This window comes from Thalassophryne amazonica, chromosome 13 (assembly GCF_902500255.1).
Source record: "Thalassophryne amazonica chromosome 13, fThaAma1.1, whole genome shotgun sequence".
Lineage (NCBI taxonomy): Eukaryota > Metazoa > Chordata > Actinopteri > Batrachoidiformes > Batrachoididae > Thalassophryne > Thalassophryne amazonica.
Window position 1 is genome coordinate 91,533,872 of NC_047115.1, and position 19,596 is coordinate 91,553,467.

The 19,596-nt window shown below is 43.0% G+C and overlaps 1 protein-coding gene across 1 annotated transcript in view; it reads right to left on the reverse strand.

Moving 5' to 3' along the window:
• LOC117523810 (fibroblast growth factor receptor 2-like) overlaps positions 1 to 19,596 on the reverse strand; it is a 130,280-nt gene that overhangs the window by 95,199 nt on the left and 15,485 nt on the right. Inside the window, 3 exon segments of the mRNA XM_034185419.1 lie at positions 7,400 to 7,474; positions 7,758 to 7,958; positions 7,961 to 8,014. Of these exon segments, the coding sequence (XP_034041310.1) occupies positions 7,400 to 7,474; positions 7,758 to 7,958; positions 7,961 to 8,014 (330 nt within the window).

The following is a 19,596-nucleotide window of genomic DNA, read 5'->3' on the forward strand; positions in this document are numbered from 1 at the left end:
TTTCAAAACTAATTACCATATTTGCAGGAGTGTAAGTTGCATTTTTTTTTTTACTAGTTTAGGAGGTCCTGCGACTTATACTCAGGTAGGACTTGTATACCGAAAAATCTAGCCCAGTCACACTTTTTTTGTGATCCTGTCACGAAATGAGTCACATTTTTGTGATGAATTTTTTCTTGTTTTACTATTTCTAACCCTCCCCCTTCAGATGTCTCTAACCATAACCATAACCCAATCCTAGCCCTTCCCCTAACCCTAACCAGAACCCCCCACAGACCCCCCCCCCCCTCACCTGCCGAGGCACCCCGCATTTTGTGATACCGTCACAAAATGAATTTGTGACACTGTCACATGTCACAAATTCATTCTGGGTATCACAAACTTTTCTTGATGCCATCACGAACTGGTGTGAGTTTGGGTTGGAAAAAAATAATTCATTTCTTATTCATAATGATAATCATTATCTCTTTATATCAGACTTTCACAGAAATCAAAGCAATAAAAAAACAAACACCAATAATAAAAGAATAAATGCCAAAAAAATAACAAATACACTACAACAATGCACAAAAATCGCAAATCAAAGAATTGACAATAGAAAAACAGTGCGATTTTTACTCCGGTGCAACTTATACTCTGGAAAATATGGCACTATTTTGTTACTCGTGTATGCTAATTCTATCACCATGCACAAAAATTACTACTATAGTCCTTTAAAGATTTGTTTTTTAATAATTCAAAAAAAAATGTTAAGAACTGAATTTTTATTTTTTTGTTACTCGACAGTACACATTGTGTCAAACATGCCCTGAGTTGCTGGGAATAGCATGGTGGCTAATAGTAGCTCCAAGCAAAGCTTACAGCTACAGCATGTCTTTTTCCTGATTCTCTCCCTCAGCCCCAACCAGTCCCAGCAGAAGACTGCCCCTCCCTGAGCCTGGTTCTGCTGGAGGTTTCTTCCTGTTAAAAGGGAGTTTTTCCTTCCCACTGTCGCCAAGTAATTGCTCACAGGGGGTCGTTTTGACCGTTGGGGTTTTTCTGTAATTATTGTATGGCTTTTGCCTTACAATATAAAGCGCCTTAGGGCAACTGTTGTTGTGATTTGGCGCTATATAAATAAAATTGATTTGATTTGATTTACTACTGCTGCTGCTGCTATGCTGGCACATACGGGACAAAATATACATCAGAACACACCACATCGGGGTGAATATAAGGCATTATTTGTAAAGTGCTTTGAGCATCTGATGCAGATGGAAAAGCGCTATATAAATGCAGTCCATTTACCATTTAACACCAAAGAATTAAACAATGTGTAGACTGTATGAATGCAGAAGATACCGATATTTTCTGTCAGAACAACACTTTACTCATTGCAAACTCGAAACACTGTTCCACTGAAACACTCTTTTTTAAAACACTGTTCGGTGTCTGAACAAAAAAGAACACAGCATGCACCTGGTGAACACTGGTGGCTGCTGGACATTTAGGAAATATGCATCCATATTAAATGATGAATTTCACATTTAAAGGCTACAGTCCGACAGTGTTTGTTTGTACATGTTCCTAAAGAGGGAACAAAGTAAAAATTACTTGTAAATTATGTTTTTTTTTTTGGGGGGGGGGGCAGTACCTCAGGAAAAGCAAAAAAGCAACAGTAGAGCCCAATTTATGCTACTCCATAACTGCGACTCTGTAGCCATGCAGAGCCTTCTGTAGCGTTGTTAACTCCCTCCGAGCCCTGTTGTGCACTGACCAAAAATTGTTACTACACGTCCATAACGATGGAGACCACACAGGCTGTGACTGGTCTGCTAACTACATCATTTTTGGATTCCCACTTTTCCGGTTTCACAATCAACCATAGACATCATAGAATAGGCCAGTCTTTGCAAAAAATGGCGTGCCCCCTACCCACTAACACTTTAAGCCAGATGGAGAACATCAAAAGGTTCAGGATTGCGTCGAAGCGATTGCGTGGCCACAGAGTTAAATCAAATCAAATCAATTTTATTTATATAGCGCCAAATCACAACAAACAGTTGCCCCAAGGCGCTTTATATTGTAAGGCAAAGCCATACAATAATTACGGAAAAACCCCAACGGTCAAAATGACCCCCTGTGAGCAAGCACTTGGCTACAGTGGGAAGGAAAAACTCCCTTTTAACAGAAAGAAACCTCCAGCAGAACCAGGCTCAGGGAGGGGCAGTCTTCTGCTGGGACTGGTTGGGGCTGAGGGGAGAGAATCAGGAAAAAGACATGCTGTGGAGGGGAGCAGAGATCAATCACTAATGATTAAATGCAGAGTGGTGCATACAGAGCAAAAAGAGAAAGAAACACTCAGTGCATCATGGGAACCCCCCAGCAGTCTAAGTCTAGAGCAGCATAACTAAGGGATGGTTCAGGGTCACCTGATCCAGCCCTAACTATAAGCTTTAGTAAAAAAGAAAGTTTTAAGCCTAATCTTAAAAGTAGAGAGGGTGTCTGTCTCCCTGATCTGAATTGGGAGCTGGTTCCACAGGAGAGGAGCCTGAAAGCTGAAGGCTCTGCCTCCCATTCTACTCTTACAAACCCTAGGAACTACAAGTAAGCCTGCAGTCTGAGAGTGAAGCGCTCTATTGGGGTGCTAAAGCTACTTAGTATTTCAGGAGTTACTGAGTATTAGAAGCATAAAATGGCTTTCAGAGGCCCGTCTTCCTGCCCTGGAAGCTGTGGAGCTTCTGCAGTACACCAACCAACCAATGAACTTTCAGATTCAAATGTGTGATGTCAAAGGAGCCTGTTCTGCCATCAAAACCATGTGTGGCTTTAACTTCAAAGACACACTGACACTGTCATCAACATAACAGAGATTTTATTTAGATGCTACGTAGGAGCAAAAATGTAGGTGGCGCTTTAACTTTATCATGACATCCAGTGGCTAACACCCCTCCAGCCCCTCACTGGTCTCACCCACCCTTCAGAGCTCCCCGTCGAGGCTCTTCGGTGTCTCCTTCAATAAGCCACCCTTCACTGACGATGGACAAACAGCCTCTCCTTCAACGATTTCTCATCAGCTTTATGTTGTTCAATCATCTCAAAATGCTTTGCGGTGGCGTCATGCCCAGAGCACCGCGAGCGCTCCACCAAAAAGCCACAAACATAAAGCTACACCCTTATTCACCGACAAGCACCCTCCCTCCCCCTCCTCTCTGCAGTCGTCGGCGCGAGGCCAAGGTTCTACGCCACGCTCGGGCAGCGTCGCCCCCTTCTCCTTCTCCCTCTCCTTCCCCAATTAAAAACATAAATAAAAATAACAATAATAATCTTGGGTTTGAATTTTGAGAAACACACACAGCGAGAAAATGCGAGCGAACTGCCAGAACAACCTTCTCTTTGTTTTCAAGCAGCTCATTACCACCAGAATGGCTGGATCTTTTCCCTCAGTTTTCCTCTTGCTGAGTTCCTCTCTCCCCCATATTTAATGGATTTCGGCAATTACAGTCGAGCCGATGTGGGGGAGGAGGGCTCACGGTGAGACGCAGTGCGTGTGGAGAATTTTAACAAGATGTAGAAGCCCTCGTCTGCGCTTCAGTGCATGTATACATGAACGCGTGCACACGTGCGTGCGGCTGTATAAACATATCACTACTCCAGATGCTTGCCAGTGCGCAGAGGAAAAAAAACAGCAGTGAAAACTTTCTCTTTCTCACACACACATCAGGTCGGTAAACGGGTCCAGATGGTCATCTTTCATAATGGATGAGCCCAGCTGACTGGCTCCACCGGAGACAACTACCTGAGAGACACTAGCAAGAGGAATGTCAGGAATCTGACCAGACTCATACAGCTCAGGTTATAAACCTGGACAGGAGGAATAAAATACAGGATCTGGTCCCTGAGCATGGACCATTTCTCACCTGTCAATCATAACTTTGGCGTCTAGCGGCGTTAATAAAAACTGATAAAGTTAATAACGCAAAGCCTTAATGGTTACATTAAGGTTACAAGTGCCATTCCCCAAGATTTTCCAAAGAAGAATACATAATACTTTTAAATGTACAGTAGTGTTCAGAATAATAGTAGTGCTATGTGACTAAAAAGATTAAACCAGGTTTTGAGTATATTTCTTATTGTTACATGGGAAACAAGGTACCAGTAGATTCAGTAGAGTCTCACAAATCCAACAAGACCAAGCATTCATGATATGCACACTCTTAAGGCTATGAAATTGGTCTATTAGTAAAAAAAAGTAGAAAACGGGGTGTTCACAATAATAGTAGCATCTGCTGTTGACGGTACAAACTCAAAACCATTATGTTCAAACCGCTTTTTTAGCAATCCTGTGAATCACTAAACTCGTATTTAGTTGTATAACCACAGTTTTTCATGATTTCTTCACATCTGCGAGGCATGGAGTCATCCAACTTGTGGCACTTTTCAGCTGTTATTCCACTCCAAGATTCTTTAACAACATTCCACAATTCATTTACATTTCTTGGTTTTGCTTCAGAAACAGCTTTTTTGATGTCACCCCACAAGTTCTCAATTGGATTTAGGTCCGGGGATTGGGTAGGCCACTCCAAAACATTAATTTTGTTGGTTTGGAACCAAGATTTTGCTCGTTTACTAGTGTGCTTGGGGTCATTGTCTTGTTGAAACACCCATTTCAAGGGTATGTCCTCTTCAGCATAAGGCAACATGACCTCTTCAAGTATTTTGACATATCCAAACTGATCCATGATACCTTGTATGGATATATAGGCCCAACACCATAGTAGGAGAAACATGCCCATATCATGATGCTTGCACCACCATGCTTCACTGTCTTCACTGTGAACTGTGGCTTGTATTCAGAGTTTGGGGGTCGTCTCACAAACTATCTATGGCCCTTGGACCCAAAAAGAACAATTTTACTCTCATCAGTCCACAAAATATTCCTCCATTTCTCTTTAGGCCAGTTGATGTGTTCTTTGGCAAATTGTAACCTCTTCTGCACATGTCTTTTATTTAACAGAGGGACTTTGCGGGGGATTCTTGCACATAAATTAGCTTCACACAGGCATCTTCTAACTGTCACAGCACTTACAGGTAACTCCAGACTGTCTTTGATCATCCTGGAGCTGATCAATGGGTGAGCCTTGCCATTCTGGTTATTCTTCTATCCATTTTGATGGTTGTTTTCCGTTTTCTTCCACGCGTCTCTGTTTTTTTTTGTTCATTTTAAAGCATTGGAGATCATTGTAGCTGAACAGCCTATAATTTTTTGCACCTGCGTATAAGTTTTCCCCTCTCCAATTTCATCTTGTACTTGGATGGGAGACCTCTTTGGAACACCAGCAGCTGTGCGTGTTTCTCCAGGTTACATTGGGGTTGCGTCAGGATCTGGCGGATCCGCTGTGACGACCCCGAATAAAATGGGAGCAGTTGAATGGACAACAACAAGCATTTTGAAATACTTCTCTACCACTGCATATACTGTAACCAAGAAAGGGTAAAATAGCATTTAACTCTTAGGTAGCACTATGACAGTCTTTCCATGTCAGTTTTTTAAGTAGTTGAGTAGTTGTTGTAGTAGTAGTAGCTGTGACTGAGCTGGCTAGCAACCTAACTGGCTGAGAGCAGTCAATGCAACAGCTCACAATCCACTTAACTTAAGGCCATGTCACACCTTGACAATTCAGCCAGCACATGCCAACTGTATTAAAAACAGCTGGTGTACATCTAATAAGTTATGGGTAAGTATTTTTATAAGTTAAGAGCATGTTGAAGCGTGCTGATGTACATCCTAATACACTGAGCTCCTTAAAAAAATTTGAGCATGATGAAAATTTTCAATGTATGCCAGCATATGACTCATACATCCCGCACATGCGGGACATAAATTGTAAGTAAGTGATGCAACTGTTGGCACACGTAATAATTCTTGTAATTTATTCATAAGTCAAAATATATCCATTAATACTGTGCATTGATTGGCTGAAAGCTGCAGCCCTCATGTGGACAGACTGTTTCATTCACACACGGAGTAAATATAAAGTCTTACCTGTTCACTTCAGTCCAATTCATCATCACAGCCTGACGTACATGTATCCACATAAAGCTCCTGATTCTGGAAAATGATGTCTGAAAATACTTTAATTCCTTGTCGTGGCTGGAAACATTGCGTTTTAAAGCAAGTCCCTCTGTGGTTTTTTGCACCTGGTCCGTTTGTCAGCGGATGCTGGTGTCATGGCCTGATCAGACACCTGATCAGACAGAAGAGCTGTGATGATTTAAAGCACCAGTCAACCGCCATCAGGTCTGATCAGACTAACAGTGATGGCACTTTAAAAGTTTAAATCATCACAGCGCTTCATCAGGTCTGATCAGACTGACAGTGACGGCACTTTAAAAGTTTAAATCATCACAGCGCTTCATCAGGTCTGATCAGACTGACAGTGACGGCACTTAAAAGTTTCTGATCAGACCTGATGAAGCGCTGTGATGACTAAACTTGTAGTGCTGTGATGATTATTAAACGTAAATGGCGCCGTCACTGTCGGTGTGATTAGATCCGATCGATCAGGTCTGATCAGACCTGATGAAGCTCTATGATGATTTAAACTTTTAAAGCGCCAGCCACTTTCGGTCATTCATTCACAGTAGCATTTACCACAGCCATTAGTTGACTCATCAGCATTCTGGCCGTGATTAAAATAATCCACCAAGATAAAATTAAATTAAATTAAATAATGTTAAATTACTCTGTTTACGACCAGCATCACACTCATCACACTATGCAGTACCGACCCAAACCACTCAGTGGAAACAGGGATGTTGGCATACGCTGGCTAATCGGCAAGGTGTGACAGGACCTTCGCTTTGGTCTCTATCAGCAAGATATGGTAAGAATGCCTAATCCCTTTTTATCACAGTTGGTGGGTAATCTGGGCCAATGGATGTGATGAAGTTATTTGATTTTGTATGTGGTTCGGTCAGCAATCAAGATCAGAGGTCAGCATCAAACATCCGGACCCAATGCTAATATACAGGAAATAACTACGTTTATGGACATGTGTTCAGATGTATTATTGTTAGTAAGCTTGAGAGTTTAACGGCACATATAACATTTTCTCTAAAGTATCAGGCATGTGCCGATGCTTTAAAATGTGGGCGGTGGCTTGCTGTTCTCTGAGCACTTTTGATCAAACTGCCTTTAACGCTATTAAAACAATATTTAAGGGGCAACTTTTAAAAAAATCACAGATACATTTTATAAAAATTTTATAAATAAAATAAAATGTACAAAGAGTTACGCCCCCAGTAAACAATGCCTAGACAGTGACTGCAGGTTCGGGTTAGTGTGCACAAAAAGTGCATTATTATGGGCAGCGCATCACTAAATCCTTCATCTGTCCTTTGGTCCTCCTGTACTCACTTATCTGCTCTCCGTCCGCCCCTCCGTCCTCCGATCGCTCGGTATCATCCTCATCATCCCCCGACGAGATGGCATCTGCACAGAGTAACCACCGTTACTGCCACCCTGTCACACGCACACATTACACGCACAGCTTTTCTTTCCAGTCACTCATCCACACGTTGGAGTCACATAAATACGGGCAGGGAATGCTGTCAGTTCTACAGCTGAAGGACAGTCAAAAGGTAATTTGCATAATCAAGTAATCTCAAAGCACACCACTCTGACCACAAGTGATTCACGGCTAATCTCAGGCTCAGTCCAGCTCCGTCTCTCCGAACTCCCTGCACTGCCTGGTCCTGCCTGAGCCCTGACTCACCTGTGACATTCACTATGAAGCAGACCGTGTCTTTGCCCACGCTGGTGCAGGCATACAGGCCCGAATCCTTCGGCGTGGCATCACGAATCTGCAGCACCTCCTGCTTTATCAGCGTGCGGTTGTTGGTGCCCAGAGAGCTGCCATCTTTGGTCCAGGTGATGGTCCCCGTCACTGGCAGAGGGCAGTTCAGCTTCAGCAACTCCCCGGGTGCACTGAGCACACCGTGGGCTTAGAAATTTGGTATTTGTTCGATGCCTCTGCAGAGCGAGTGGGGAAGACAGGGAGAGGGATTGAAACAGAACAGAGGAAGAAGAGGGTGCACAAGGAGGAGAAAGAAGGAAATACAGGTGGGAGAGGAAGAAACAGCCAGAATGTAAGAAACAAAAACACCACATCACCCAATGGATGCACTTAATATCAACTTATGGGAGCAAAGAGGAGGCCCAGTGTTCTTCACCATACCACCACAACGTGACCGCGAGCCCCCGAGCAGCCGCTAGGAACAGAAAAACATCACTGGTCGCCTTACTAAGTGTGCAGTTTGATTTATTCAGAGCATGCAGTTATAAAGTATGTTGAAGGGGAAAAAACCCACTGATGCTGTGGCGAGCAGGTGAGGATTAGCTGTTTTCTCATCCTGCCCCTTCCAGTGTCAATACCAAGCAGCCAGTGTGCGAGGGTGAGTACGAGCAGTTCAGACAAAAGCCATAAACCTCCAACTGCATCAGAACGAAAAGCAGCCAGAAAAGTCCTGGACGGAAGCATATGTCAGGCAGTAGAGGAGGAGGGAGGGAGGAGGAGGAGGAGGAGGAGGAGCAGAAGGAGGAGGCCATTGCTTTTCTCCTTTTTGGCTTCTGACCATGAGTCAAACAGCCCAAAATCTAGACCTGGCTGCATCCTGACTCTTCTGTTTTCCGTCACTCTTCTTCTTTCTCTTTTGTGACATACAGCCATGTAGAATTTACAAACCCTGCATCGGATCAGGACCAGGAACCCCAACACAGCGCCAAGGATGCACTGTTGGGAGGCACTCCAACAAGTCCTCACTCTGTCCTCTGACTTGTACAACTACACAGAAAGGCAGCATGCGTGTCAACAAAGTGGACTGTCCAACATATCAAAGTCACTGATTCACTAAAACCAAATCCTGCTTTACACTCAGTCCAGCTTGAGAACCTGACACACACCGGACAGACTGTACAGCTCAAAATCCACAAACTCTGGATTAGCTTGATTAGTACAACTCCACCGGAAACATGACCGATCTTCACAGAGAGGATCGTTGTACAATTTCATGCAGTTTTTAGACATTCGCAAGGGCATGAATCCATCTTTTTTCCACGATTAAGACTTCAAGTATCTGTGGTCTCGCTTATAAATGAGGGGAAAAATGTGGATTGGCACAGCATCAGTGGCAGTGTGGATGTAGTTTTGGTCTGCTTGTGGGTGAATAAGAAGCTCAGTTAGGAAGACACATTCTTCATCTGCCATTCGACCAATGTTACAGTCCCGACCTATGGACACAGACTGTCGGTAGTCACTGAGAGAATGATACTGATGAAATTATTTTCCCTCTAAAAGTGGCATAGTAGTCATTTCAATGGAAAAGCAACCCGTCACTGACGGAATACTGTCAAATCGCTTTTAAAAGTTCAATGTGCGAAAGCTCTTCTATTGATGATCAACAACAAAAGTTGCATTTTTTTTTCCCGTTCATTAACCCTCTGGGGTCTGAGGGCATTTTTTGGACAGTTCACTTGCCTGGCATAAATGTTTTATTATTGCTGTTAACAGCTCTCCCTGCATCCCACAATCAAGTTTTATGCCTCTTTTTTTTCAGGACTACCTGTGCTTTCAGAATATATGTGTTTTTGTTGTGTTTTATAAGTGTAATAAAGGTTTACAATCAAAAATAGGCAAGGAAAAAATAAAGCGAAAAATACATTTCCACACACATTTATTCAAAACACACAGCAAACTATAATAAACAACTGTTTTGACATTTTATAAAGGTAATTTGAGGTCTTGGGAGAAAGATTGTACCGCAAAAAGGTTCAAACAATAAACACAAATGCACATTTTGAACAATATATACAACATGGTCTATGCGTTTTGTTGTCCATTGATATGGTAAAACAGTGCTTTACCGCAGAGAAAGCAAGAGAGTTATCCAGTAACATTCACATGCAAACTAGTGGAGCAATCCTGATAGTTACACACTGTTTGAGCACATGAGATTGTCATCAGAGGCTGCTCCTGCTTTCACTGATCGCTGTGCGTAATGGCGCAGGGCGCACTGAGTAGGTACTAATAGTATGTACCCAGGGGGCTATTCAAATGGGCCAACTAGTAACATATCACTCCTGAAAACGATCTTTGGCTTTTCACGTGAGGTAAATCTGCCTTACGATTGGATTTTGGAAAACCATGTGACGGCGAACCAATTCCGATTGGACACTCACATTGCGCACGTCATCACACAGCTTCTATGAGGAGTACAAAGATGGCCCGAAAGTCCACGAAGATAACTTTTCAGCAAAAAAAAAAGTAAGTTTCTATCTCATATCATTAAAAAGTTATTTAGAATTTAGTAACACTTGGTCTTAGCTATTGTATACGACGCGTAGGCCCCAGAGGGTTAAAGCTGTATGGTATTTTTAAGATTAAAGCCAGAAAAAGAATTTTCTTTGGCACCACTATAATTTTATTTATTAGCTTTAATTGGGGGTTCACAATATGACATTGCCAACATGATCAAAATTCATATTGTCTGGAAAAACATTAATAAATAGTTCCCCTGAGGGGGGAAATTTCAAAAAGAACAGACAGCCTTGAACTACTTACAACAGCTAACCATACAGTCTATGATAGTGACATCATAGATCACGTGGAGTCTTCCCCCAACTTGTGCAAGAAATGCTGGGAAGCGCATAGCAACAGCCAATCAGAGTAGAGAAAAATAATCTAAGATGGTAGAGAACAGCTTATTTCTGAACAAGTCTAATATGTTTCTCACATATTTTCTAAAAGTTAGTGAGAAATAAACATTTCTAAAAACATAAATCTAAAACACTGTTTTTGTAACCAGATAACACTTCTGAAGTGATTTACAAGACAGCTTACAGCCTGCATGTCCCATGTACGCACATCAGGCGACGTCAAAGATAACTATCAGTAATTTCATGGACGTTTTCCTGAAGATAGCGTAAGAAAGGAAAATAAAATATACATTATGAGATTCCCCCTGATAAATATATTGTCGTCATTAAAATGAGCTGAAATTTTGCAACACATTTCACAAATAAACCAACAATATCATGCTTGGATTTCAGACAAAACTAAGTTTTGGCAGTTTTGTGACATTAGCAAGGCATTTTCTTACCATTTCATGAAAAAAGCCACTAAAAGCCTCTGATGTTTGCATTTTTGCTGCATTCTTATCAGAAAAGCAGAAAAGATTTCAGAGATTACAAGAAATATGTATTATACACCGTCCTGTGTCCTGCCGCATTTAGCTCAGTGTTAACTGCTTTCCAAGCATCATGATGGAGTATAACACAAAGCATGCTAGTATCACGGAGTGTTATTGAAAAAATGTGCTTTTGTAGCCTGGGTGAAAGTACCACTTAGTAAAAATGACAAGTCACCAGAACAATAAAGAGTTTATTTGGGTAGCAGCTCAATGACATTGTCAGAAAAACAGCATCAGTTCAGGATTCAGAACAAACAGCTAGCAACAACGTTGCACCAAAATCCTCTGCTATAACTGCTAATGCTAGCATGGGGAAGGTGGCGTCTCCTTTGTTTTGGAACAGAAAGGAAAAACAAGCACATCAAAAGTAAATAGTAGTTGTAGTACACGGTAATTTTGCAGAGTAAATTTACTCTGCGGGATAACATTTGATCCCAGTCCGAATAGAGTGAAATATAGTGCATCACGGAGCTAAATCAATTCAACAGTGTAAAATCAACTCTTACTGGAATAACACCACTTGCTAGAGGTGGGCGGATCAATCCTAATATCAATAATATTGATACCAACGCCGGTATTGATAATGAACAATCCTCGTGTAAAAAGATCGATACTCAAGCTTTTTTTTCTCTCCCGCACGCACTGACTGCTGCGCACGCAGATTCATCAAAGTCTACTCTCTGTCTGTAAGAGCAGCACTGCGCTGTGTCAGACAACACGGAGCAGTGCACTCTTGTATCGTGGTTTGTCAGCCCTCAATCTCAGAAGATTTTGTTTTAAGTTGTGTTGAGTGATATTTTTTTAAACAAAAATGTTGATTGTGATAATAAAGTATTTTGTTGTCACATACAATGGTTGGCAAAATTCTATCCTAGGTCTTTTGGATCCTTTGGATTGGCGATACTGGGCTTGTATTTACTTGGTATCGGATCAATACCAAAATTCCCGGTATCGCCCACCTCTACCACTTGCATTGACCAGACGGTGTTGCCAACCAAATGGTCCCCCCTAAAACTCGGCCCACCCTGCCTTCACTGCGCATGCGTCATCATCCACGGTTCACTGATTACGTATCACCTCATTTCTGTTTCAAACTGCACTCCGGTCATCTTCTATCTCAGCGACAGATATCTGAAGCTTTTGTACAACAATCATGTCCGCATAAATTCAGCATTATTCCATCATAACAAACGGAGGAAGCGATCACATGGGGCTGCTAGCTGATGAGTTCACTGCGCGTTGGTCATGTCTAAGTGTCAAATCAAATCAAATCAATTTTTTTTATATAGCGCCAAATCACAACAACAGTTGCCCCAAGGCGCTTTATATTGTAAGGCAAAAACCATACAATAATTACAGAAAAACCACAACGGTCAAACGACCCCCTGTGAGCAAGCACTTGGCGACAGTGGGAAGGAAAAACTCCCTTTTAACAGGAAGGAACCTCCAGCAGAACCAGGCTCAGGGAGGGGCAGTCTTCTGCTGGGACTGGTTGGGGCTGAGGGGAGAGAACCAGGAAAAGCTTTAATCGGTGTCACTGATTAAAGCTTCATTTCTGCTTAAAACTGACTTTAGAATGATTCAAGAGGTTTAACCTGTGATTGTTAATAATCCCATTAATCCATCTGATCGCTTTGGGTGGAGAGACTCTGTGTCAGATGGGCTGCTGGGCTCCAGAATGACACATGCACAGTGGAGGCAGGGTGGACCAATGTTTGGGGAGGGGGGGACTGTTCAGTCTGCGACAACTGTCGAGCTGATTTCACTCTATGACAGAGTGTAATTTACTCTATTTAGACTGGGATCAAATATTACCTCAGCAGAGAAAATTTTACTCAGCAAAATTTCCTGTGTAGTTTTTGTATCTGGTGTTAATTTTAAGTCTACTTTTGTGTGCGCACGCATACATGTGTATATGACATTATTTGTGATAATGTCATTAAAATAGATTTCCCCCATGAAGGAAAAAAAAATGCACATTCCACCACTAACCGTCAGGCTACATGCTGTATGCATTCTGCAGTTCTTCTGCAACATGCTTCTGTATCATGCTGACACATTTGCAATACAGCAGTCACAGGGCACGCGTAGTGTACAGCTAGCTTAACTTTAACCCCTTGAACACATTAGCGACAAAAAGCATAAACAAAGCATCTGGTTGCCATTTCAGTCACAGCGGATGTTTTACAGCAACAAGAGGCAAGTGGCTGCTATGCCACCAGCTAGGCGGAGCCAAAATAGACAACAAGTGTGCAAATGCTGAGCGATAAAGCATGGAGACCGCCAATCTGAGCGAAGGCAGCATGATGTACGTTGGTTGGTTGCTCAAACAATATAATCCAAGTTGGTGGAATATTCTCCCAGAAATCTAATATGTTTGCCACTTTTTCTTATATTTTGTCAACGTTAGTGAGAAATAAACACAAATCAATCCAACTTTGGTTCGATTGGAAAAGGAAAAGCTCACAATGACAGTATCTAGTTTCCCCATCCTGAATAATCTGTCATTAAACATTGTGCACAGCAACCAACCACAGACCCCGGACGTCAGTCAGAGCTGGGGGGTCGAGAGAGAGTCACGGCTAAATATTGATGATGTCTGTGTCTGTGTATCAGATAGGCACCACAAAAAAATGCACTAAATGGCCTAAAAGGAAATCAAAGTTAATTTAAAAAATGGCTGATTTTGAAGCTGCTACACAGTAAATTTTGCAGAGTAAAATATACTCTGCCAGGACTACATTTGGTCCCAGTCCAAATACACTTTAATACACTTTATTATAGAGTGAAATCAGCGTCTTGTCAAATGAAGTTTTTCAGCTCCAATAAGAGTCATTCACAGCATGATAGAGTTTATTTTACACTGTGATAGAACTGCTTTAGCACTGTGAGAGTATATTTTACTCTATTTGGACTGGGACCAAATGTAGTCTTGGCAGAATATATTTTACTCTGCAAAATTTACTGTGTATTAAAGTCACTCACTCACTCATCTTCAATCGTTTAGTCCAATTAAGGGTTGCGGGGGGCTGGAGCCTATCCCAGCAGCCATAGAGCGTGAGGCGGGGTACACCCAGGGCAGGACGCCAGTCTGTCACAGGGCCACAAACAGACAAACACATTCACACCCACTCACACACCTACAGACAATTTTAAAGATTCCGATCCACCTAACCCGCATGTCGCTGGATGTGGGAGGAAACCGGAGCACCCAGAGGAAACCCACGCAAACACGGGGAGAACATGCAAACTCCACACATAAAGTCCACAGCCAGGAATTGAACGCATGACCTTCTCGCAGTGAGGCAACAGTGCTAACCACTAAGGCACCGTGCTTCCTCTGTGTATTAAAATAAAAGAAAAAGTTTTTTAAATGGACTGTTCAGTAAACTTATTTCCCTTGCAAGTACAGATCCTCACCAACAGGGAGTGCTGCAGCCCCCTCAGCCTCCCCACTTCCAGCGCCCCTCATGGCAAATAAACAGGAGGTGGCCACACCTCGGAACGCTCATCAAATGACAAACGCCAGCTGCTTGTGGCCCTGATGTGACGGCAGGGTAACGAGTTTCATCCAGGCCTCAGGCTGGGACACCAAATTAGCACTGTTCACCTTTATTACGCTTCAAAAAAATGTGTGGGCTTCTGTGCAGGAAAAGGCAAAAAAGAAAAAACTGAGAGACAAAAAATATTTGCAAGAGAAAATATATCAACAGTGTAAAAGTCGTGAAGAGGGTGTCGGAGCCGCATTTAGCTGCAGGCTGAATGTAATAATTACAGAGCAGCATCAGCCTTTCCTGTACCTCAGCGCACCTTTTACAAAAACAACCCCCCACCCCCACTACTGTGCACCACGCGTGTGTGTGCATACTGCACATATAGCACACACACACACACACACACACACACACAGAACTTCGACAGGAAGGGAAAGTCATTCTGCTGTAAGCCAGCGGTCAAAGGATGTGTGTGAGCCTCTAAACGTCCCCACAGGGCAAATACACACACAGGTACAGTTCCTGCATTGTCTTTTTTCCCCTCAGAGCGGAAATAATTAACCCCGTCCCTCCCCACCCTGCAGCGAGTGTGTGGTCTGATCGGGGCAGAGCTCCTCTTGCAGATTGATGGGTGCTGTCTCTGCAGACTTTATGACATGTTTCTGCAAACTGGAGGTCTGCATCCTCGGTTTTGACATTATTACTGACTCCAGCTTTTCCTCTATTGTTTCATTTTGGATGTTAGAAGGAGTTGTGGTAACCACCGTGCCACAAAGCATTCTGGGTCTCCACTGGAAGTCCAACAGGTACAGACAGCTTCAAGGAAGACGGCTACAGGACGCTGATGTGGCGACATAACATCTGGACCGAACCACACGGAGCTCACGGTCTGTTCACACACAGATATGAGATGTGAGGGACACTGAGGAGCTCCTCCCACCCGAGCATCGTCCTCGTGTAAGGGCCGGTGGTGGGAAATCATATTTTCAAAACAAGATCAAGTTCAGATCATTTTAGTGGGACATTTGAGAAAACATGACTCATTTATGGAAATACAGTGACAATTTAAAACAAAATCACTGTCTCTGATGCTCAGAATACGGTGGTAGAAATGTTGGTAACTTTTTTATGTTGTTTAATTTGTATTTGCTATTTTATTGTTCATGATTTTCATCAGTGTATTTTACATGTTTTATATATATTATCTTTTTTTTAAAATATGAAGTTGTATTTTATTTTTTGAATACAAATTTTTAGAATGCAAAGGAAAGTCCTTTGATGAACACTAGTAGCAAGAAATAAATCTAAATAGAAAATACAATAGAGTACACAATATAATAAATACACATAGTAAAATTAGTGGAGAAAATAAGTACTAGTTTACAGGTTTACTAATTTACAGTTTACAGGTTCAGTAAGTGTTCAGAGATTTCATGCAAATATGTTTTTCATATTTCATGTGTATTCTCAAAATACAGTGAACTTTATGAGAACTCTTAAATGATTATTTTGATCACAGCACAACCTTTCCCTGAACATTCACACTTTATTCATTTATTTATTGTTGTTTTATTTATGTTACATGTTTTTTTCTTAAAAGTTGAGTTTATACTCAAGAATGTAATGGTGCTGTGTGTGTGTGTGTGTGTGTGTGTGTGTGTGTGTGTGTGTGTGTGTGTGTGTGTGTGTGTGTGTGTGTGGGGCTGTTGGTGACCGCTGCAGTCAGGTCGTACGGGGGGACCCCTTGACCTTTTCCAGACACCAGTGTGTACAGCAAAATGCACCATATGTCTGTAAAGTCGTAGCAGATGTCGTAGTTAGATGAACAATATGTAGATCTGGGTTCGATTCCCGCTCGCACTACCTGTCTGTGTATCTGGATGAGAGACTTTGTGTGCACTGTCCCTGTCCACACACAGACAAATAAGCACCAGCCTTGACTGGGGAAGTAACCTGAGTAGGACTGTGGGTCGTTACAGACTCTCATCCACTTCACATTACAGAATCCAGAGACAAGCACCAGTACAAACTTGGTTCGGGGCCAATACAGGCCTGAAAATACAATCTGCAGTCCTAATATGTGGAGCTGTGATGGAGGAACAGTCAAAACAGCACAAAGGGCAGAGGGGACAGGAATCTGTGGAGGCTCTGATTAAAGAAGCCTCACTTGTGTTATTTCTGCTTTCATCATTTTCTTATCTCCGCTGAGTCCATCTGTCCCCCTCCATCAACTCCTCCTCCTGCTCCTTCATTCACCTCCCCTTCCTCTTTGCTCTCCTGCCCCTCTTCCTAAAGTCCCCGCCCCCAGCTCTCACCCGCTGACCCCGCTGACCTAACCCTGACCCTTCACAAACCTGTTGACACCTCCAGCGTGACACATTATTCATGGGAACATGTGTCACGGAAGAACGCACACTGAGAAAGTAACCAGAAGAACCCAGGAACCACCTTAAAACGGACAACTTCTTCTGAACATCCACCTCAAAAGCCAACTGTACCAAAAGAAAGAGTTTTACCCTGTGATGTTGATGCCACTGTCTGTGTGCAGCGGTTAAGTTGCAAATCTCAGTAGGTGAATGAAGGCTTTGCTGTCAGCAGCTGTGGAGTTTTTTGTTTGTTTTGAGGGACCTTCTGATTTCATCTCTGCAGAGGAGGTCAGTAAACTGTGAGCAGCCAGCTGTAGACTTCACAATAAAGCTATGACCTTAATGCTCTGGATCAATATAACAGTGGCAGCAACATGTACGTGTTACAATGACAGCACACACCTCACAGCGAAGAACAAGGGACCAGGAGATGTGCAACAGGCTGTGGTTCCAACAGAGATACAAAGACTGACTCAGGGTGTCCGAGACACTCTCACACCTGCTCTGGCAGAGGACGATACGCACAGACACCCGTCCTTCCAGGGGGTGCAATGATTACCTCAGCTGCTCCTCTGTCTCCACCTCACCTCAATTCATCATGTTTGCATGATTTTAGTTCAGTGTGTGTGTCTCATTCAGTGTTTAAGGCTCAGTGTGTGTGTCTCATACAGTGTTTAAGGCTCAGTGGGTATGTCTCATACAGTGGAGCCCTCATGGTGAGAGTGTCTCATACAGTGTTTAAGGCTCAGTAGGTGTCTCATACAGTGTTTAAGGCTCAGTGGGTGTGTCATACAGTGTTTAAGGCTCAGTGGGTGTGTCATACACGGTTAAAAGCTCAATGGGTGTGTCATACAGTGTTTGAGGCTCAGTGTGTTTGTCTCATTCAGTGTTTAAGGCTCAATGGGTGTGTCATACACTGTTTGAGGCTCAGTGGGTGTGTCTCATACAGTGGAGCCCTCATGGTGAGAGTGTCTCATACAGTGTTTAAGGCTCAGTAGGTGTCTCATACAGTGTTTAAGGCTCAGTGGGTGTGTCATACAGTGTTTAAGGCTCAGTGGGTGTGTCATACACGGTTAAAAGCTCAATGGGTGTGTCATACAGTGTTTGAGGCTCAGTGTGTTTGTCTCATTCAGTGTTTAAGGCTCAATGGGTGTGTCATACACTGTTTGAGGCTCAGTGGGTGTGTCTCATACAGTGGAGCCCTCATGGTGAGAGTGTCTCATACAGTGTTTAAGGCTCAGTAGGTGTGTCATACACTGTTAAAAGCTCAATGGGTGTGTCATACAGTGTTTGAGGCTCAGTGTGTGTGTCTCATACAGTGTTTAAGGCTCAGTGGGTGTGTCATACACGGTTAAAAGCTCAATGGGTGTGTCATACAGTGTTTGAGGCTCAGTGTGTGTGTCTTATTCAGTGTTTAAGGCTCAATGGTTGTGTCATACACTGTTTGAGGCTCAGTGTGTGTGTCTCATACAGTGTTTAAGGCTCAGTGGGTGTGTCTCATACAGTGGAGCCCACATGGTGGGAGTGTCTTATACAGTGTTTAAGGCTCAGTGGGTGTGTCATACACTGTTAAAAGCTCAATGGGTGTGTCATACAGTGTTTGAGGCTCAGTGTGTGTGTCTCATACAGTGTTTAAGGCTCAGTGGGTGTGTCTCATACAGTGGAGCCCTCATGGTGAGAGTGTCTCATACAGTGTTTAAGGCTCAGTGGGTGTGTCATACACTGTTAAAAGCTCAATGGGTGTGTCATACAGTATTTGAGGCTCAGTGTGTGTGTCTCATTCAGTGTTTAAGGCTCAATGGGTGTGTCATACACTGTTTGAGGCTCAGTGGGAGTGTCTCATTCAGTGTTTAAGGCTCAATGGGTGTGTCATACAGTGTTTGAGGCTCAGTGTGTGTGTCTCATTCAGTGTTTAAGGCTCAATGGGTGTGTCATACAGTGTTTGAGGCTCAGTGTGTGTGTCTCATTCAGTGTTTAAGGCTCAATGGGTGTGTCAAACACTGTTTGAGGCTCAGTGGGAGTGTCTCATACAGTGTTTAAGGCTCAGTGTGTGTATCATACGGGGGGGGGTTATACAGTGTAGATAGTTCAATGGGTGTGTCTCCTATAGTGTAGAAGGCTCAGTGGGCATGCCTCATACATTGCTAATGGCTCAGTGGGTGTGTCATTCTGTGTAAAAGGCTCAGTGGGCATGTCTCATACATTGCTAACGGCTCAGTGGGCGTGCCTTATACATTGCTAATGGCTCAGTGGGCGTGCCTTATACATTTCTAATGGCTCAGTGGGTGTTCCTCATACAGTGTAGAAGGTTTGGTGGGAGTATCTTATATAGTGGAGCCCTCATGGTGGGCGTGTCTCACAGTGTAGAAGTCTCAATGGGTGTTTTTCATTCAGTGTGGAAGGCTCAATGGGCGTGTCTCACAGAGCAGGAGTTTAGATATGGGATTGTGACATGTGTCACAAGAGTCAACATGAGTGTCAAATGAGCTGTTTTTTTAGGCCTACGT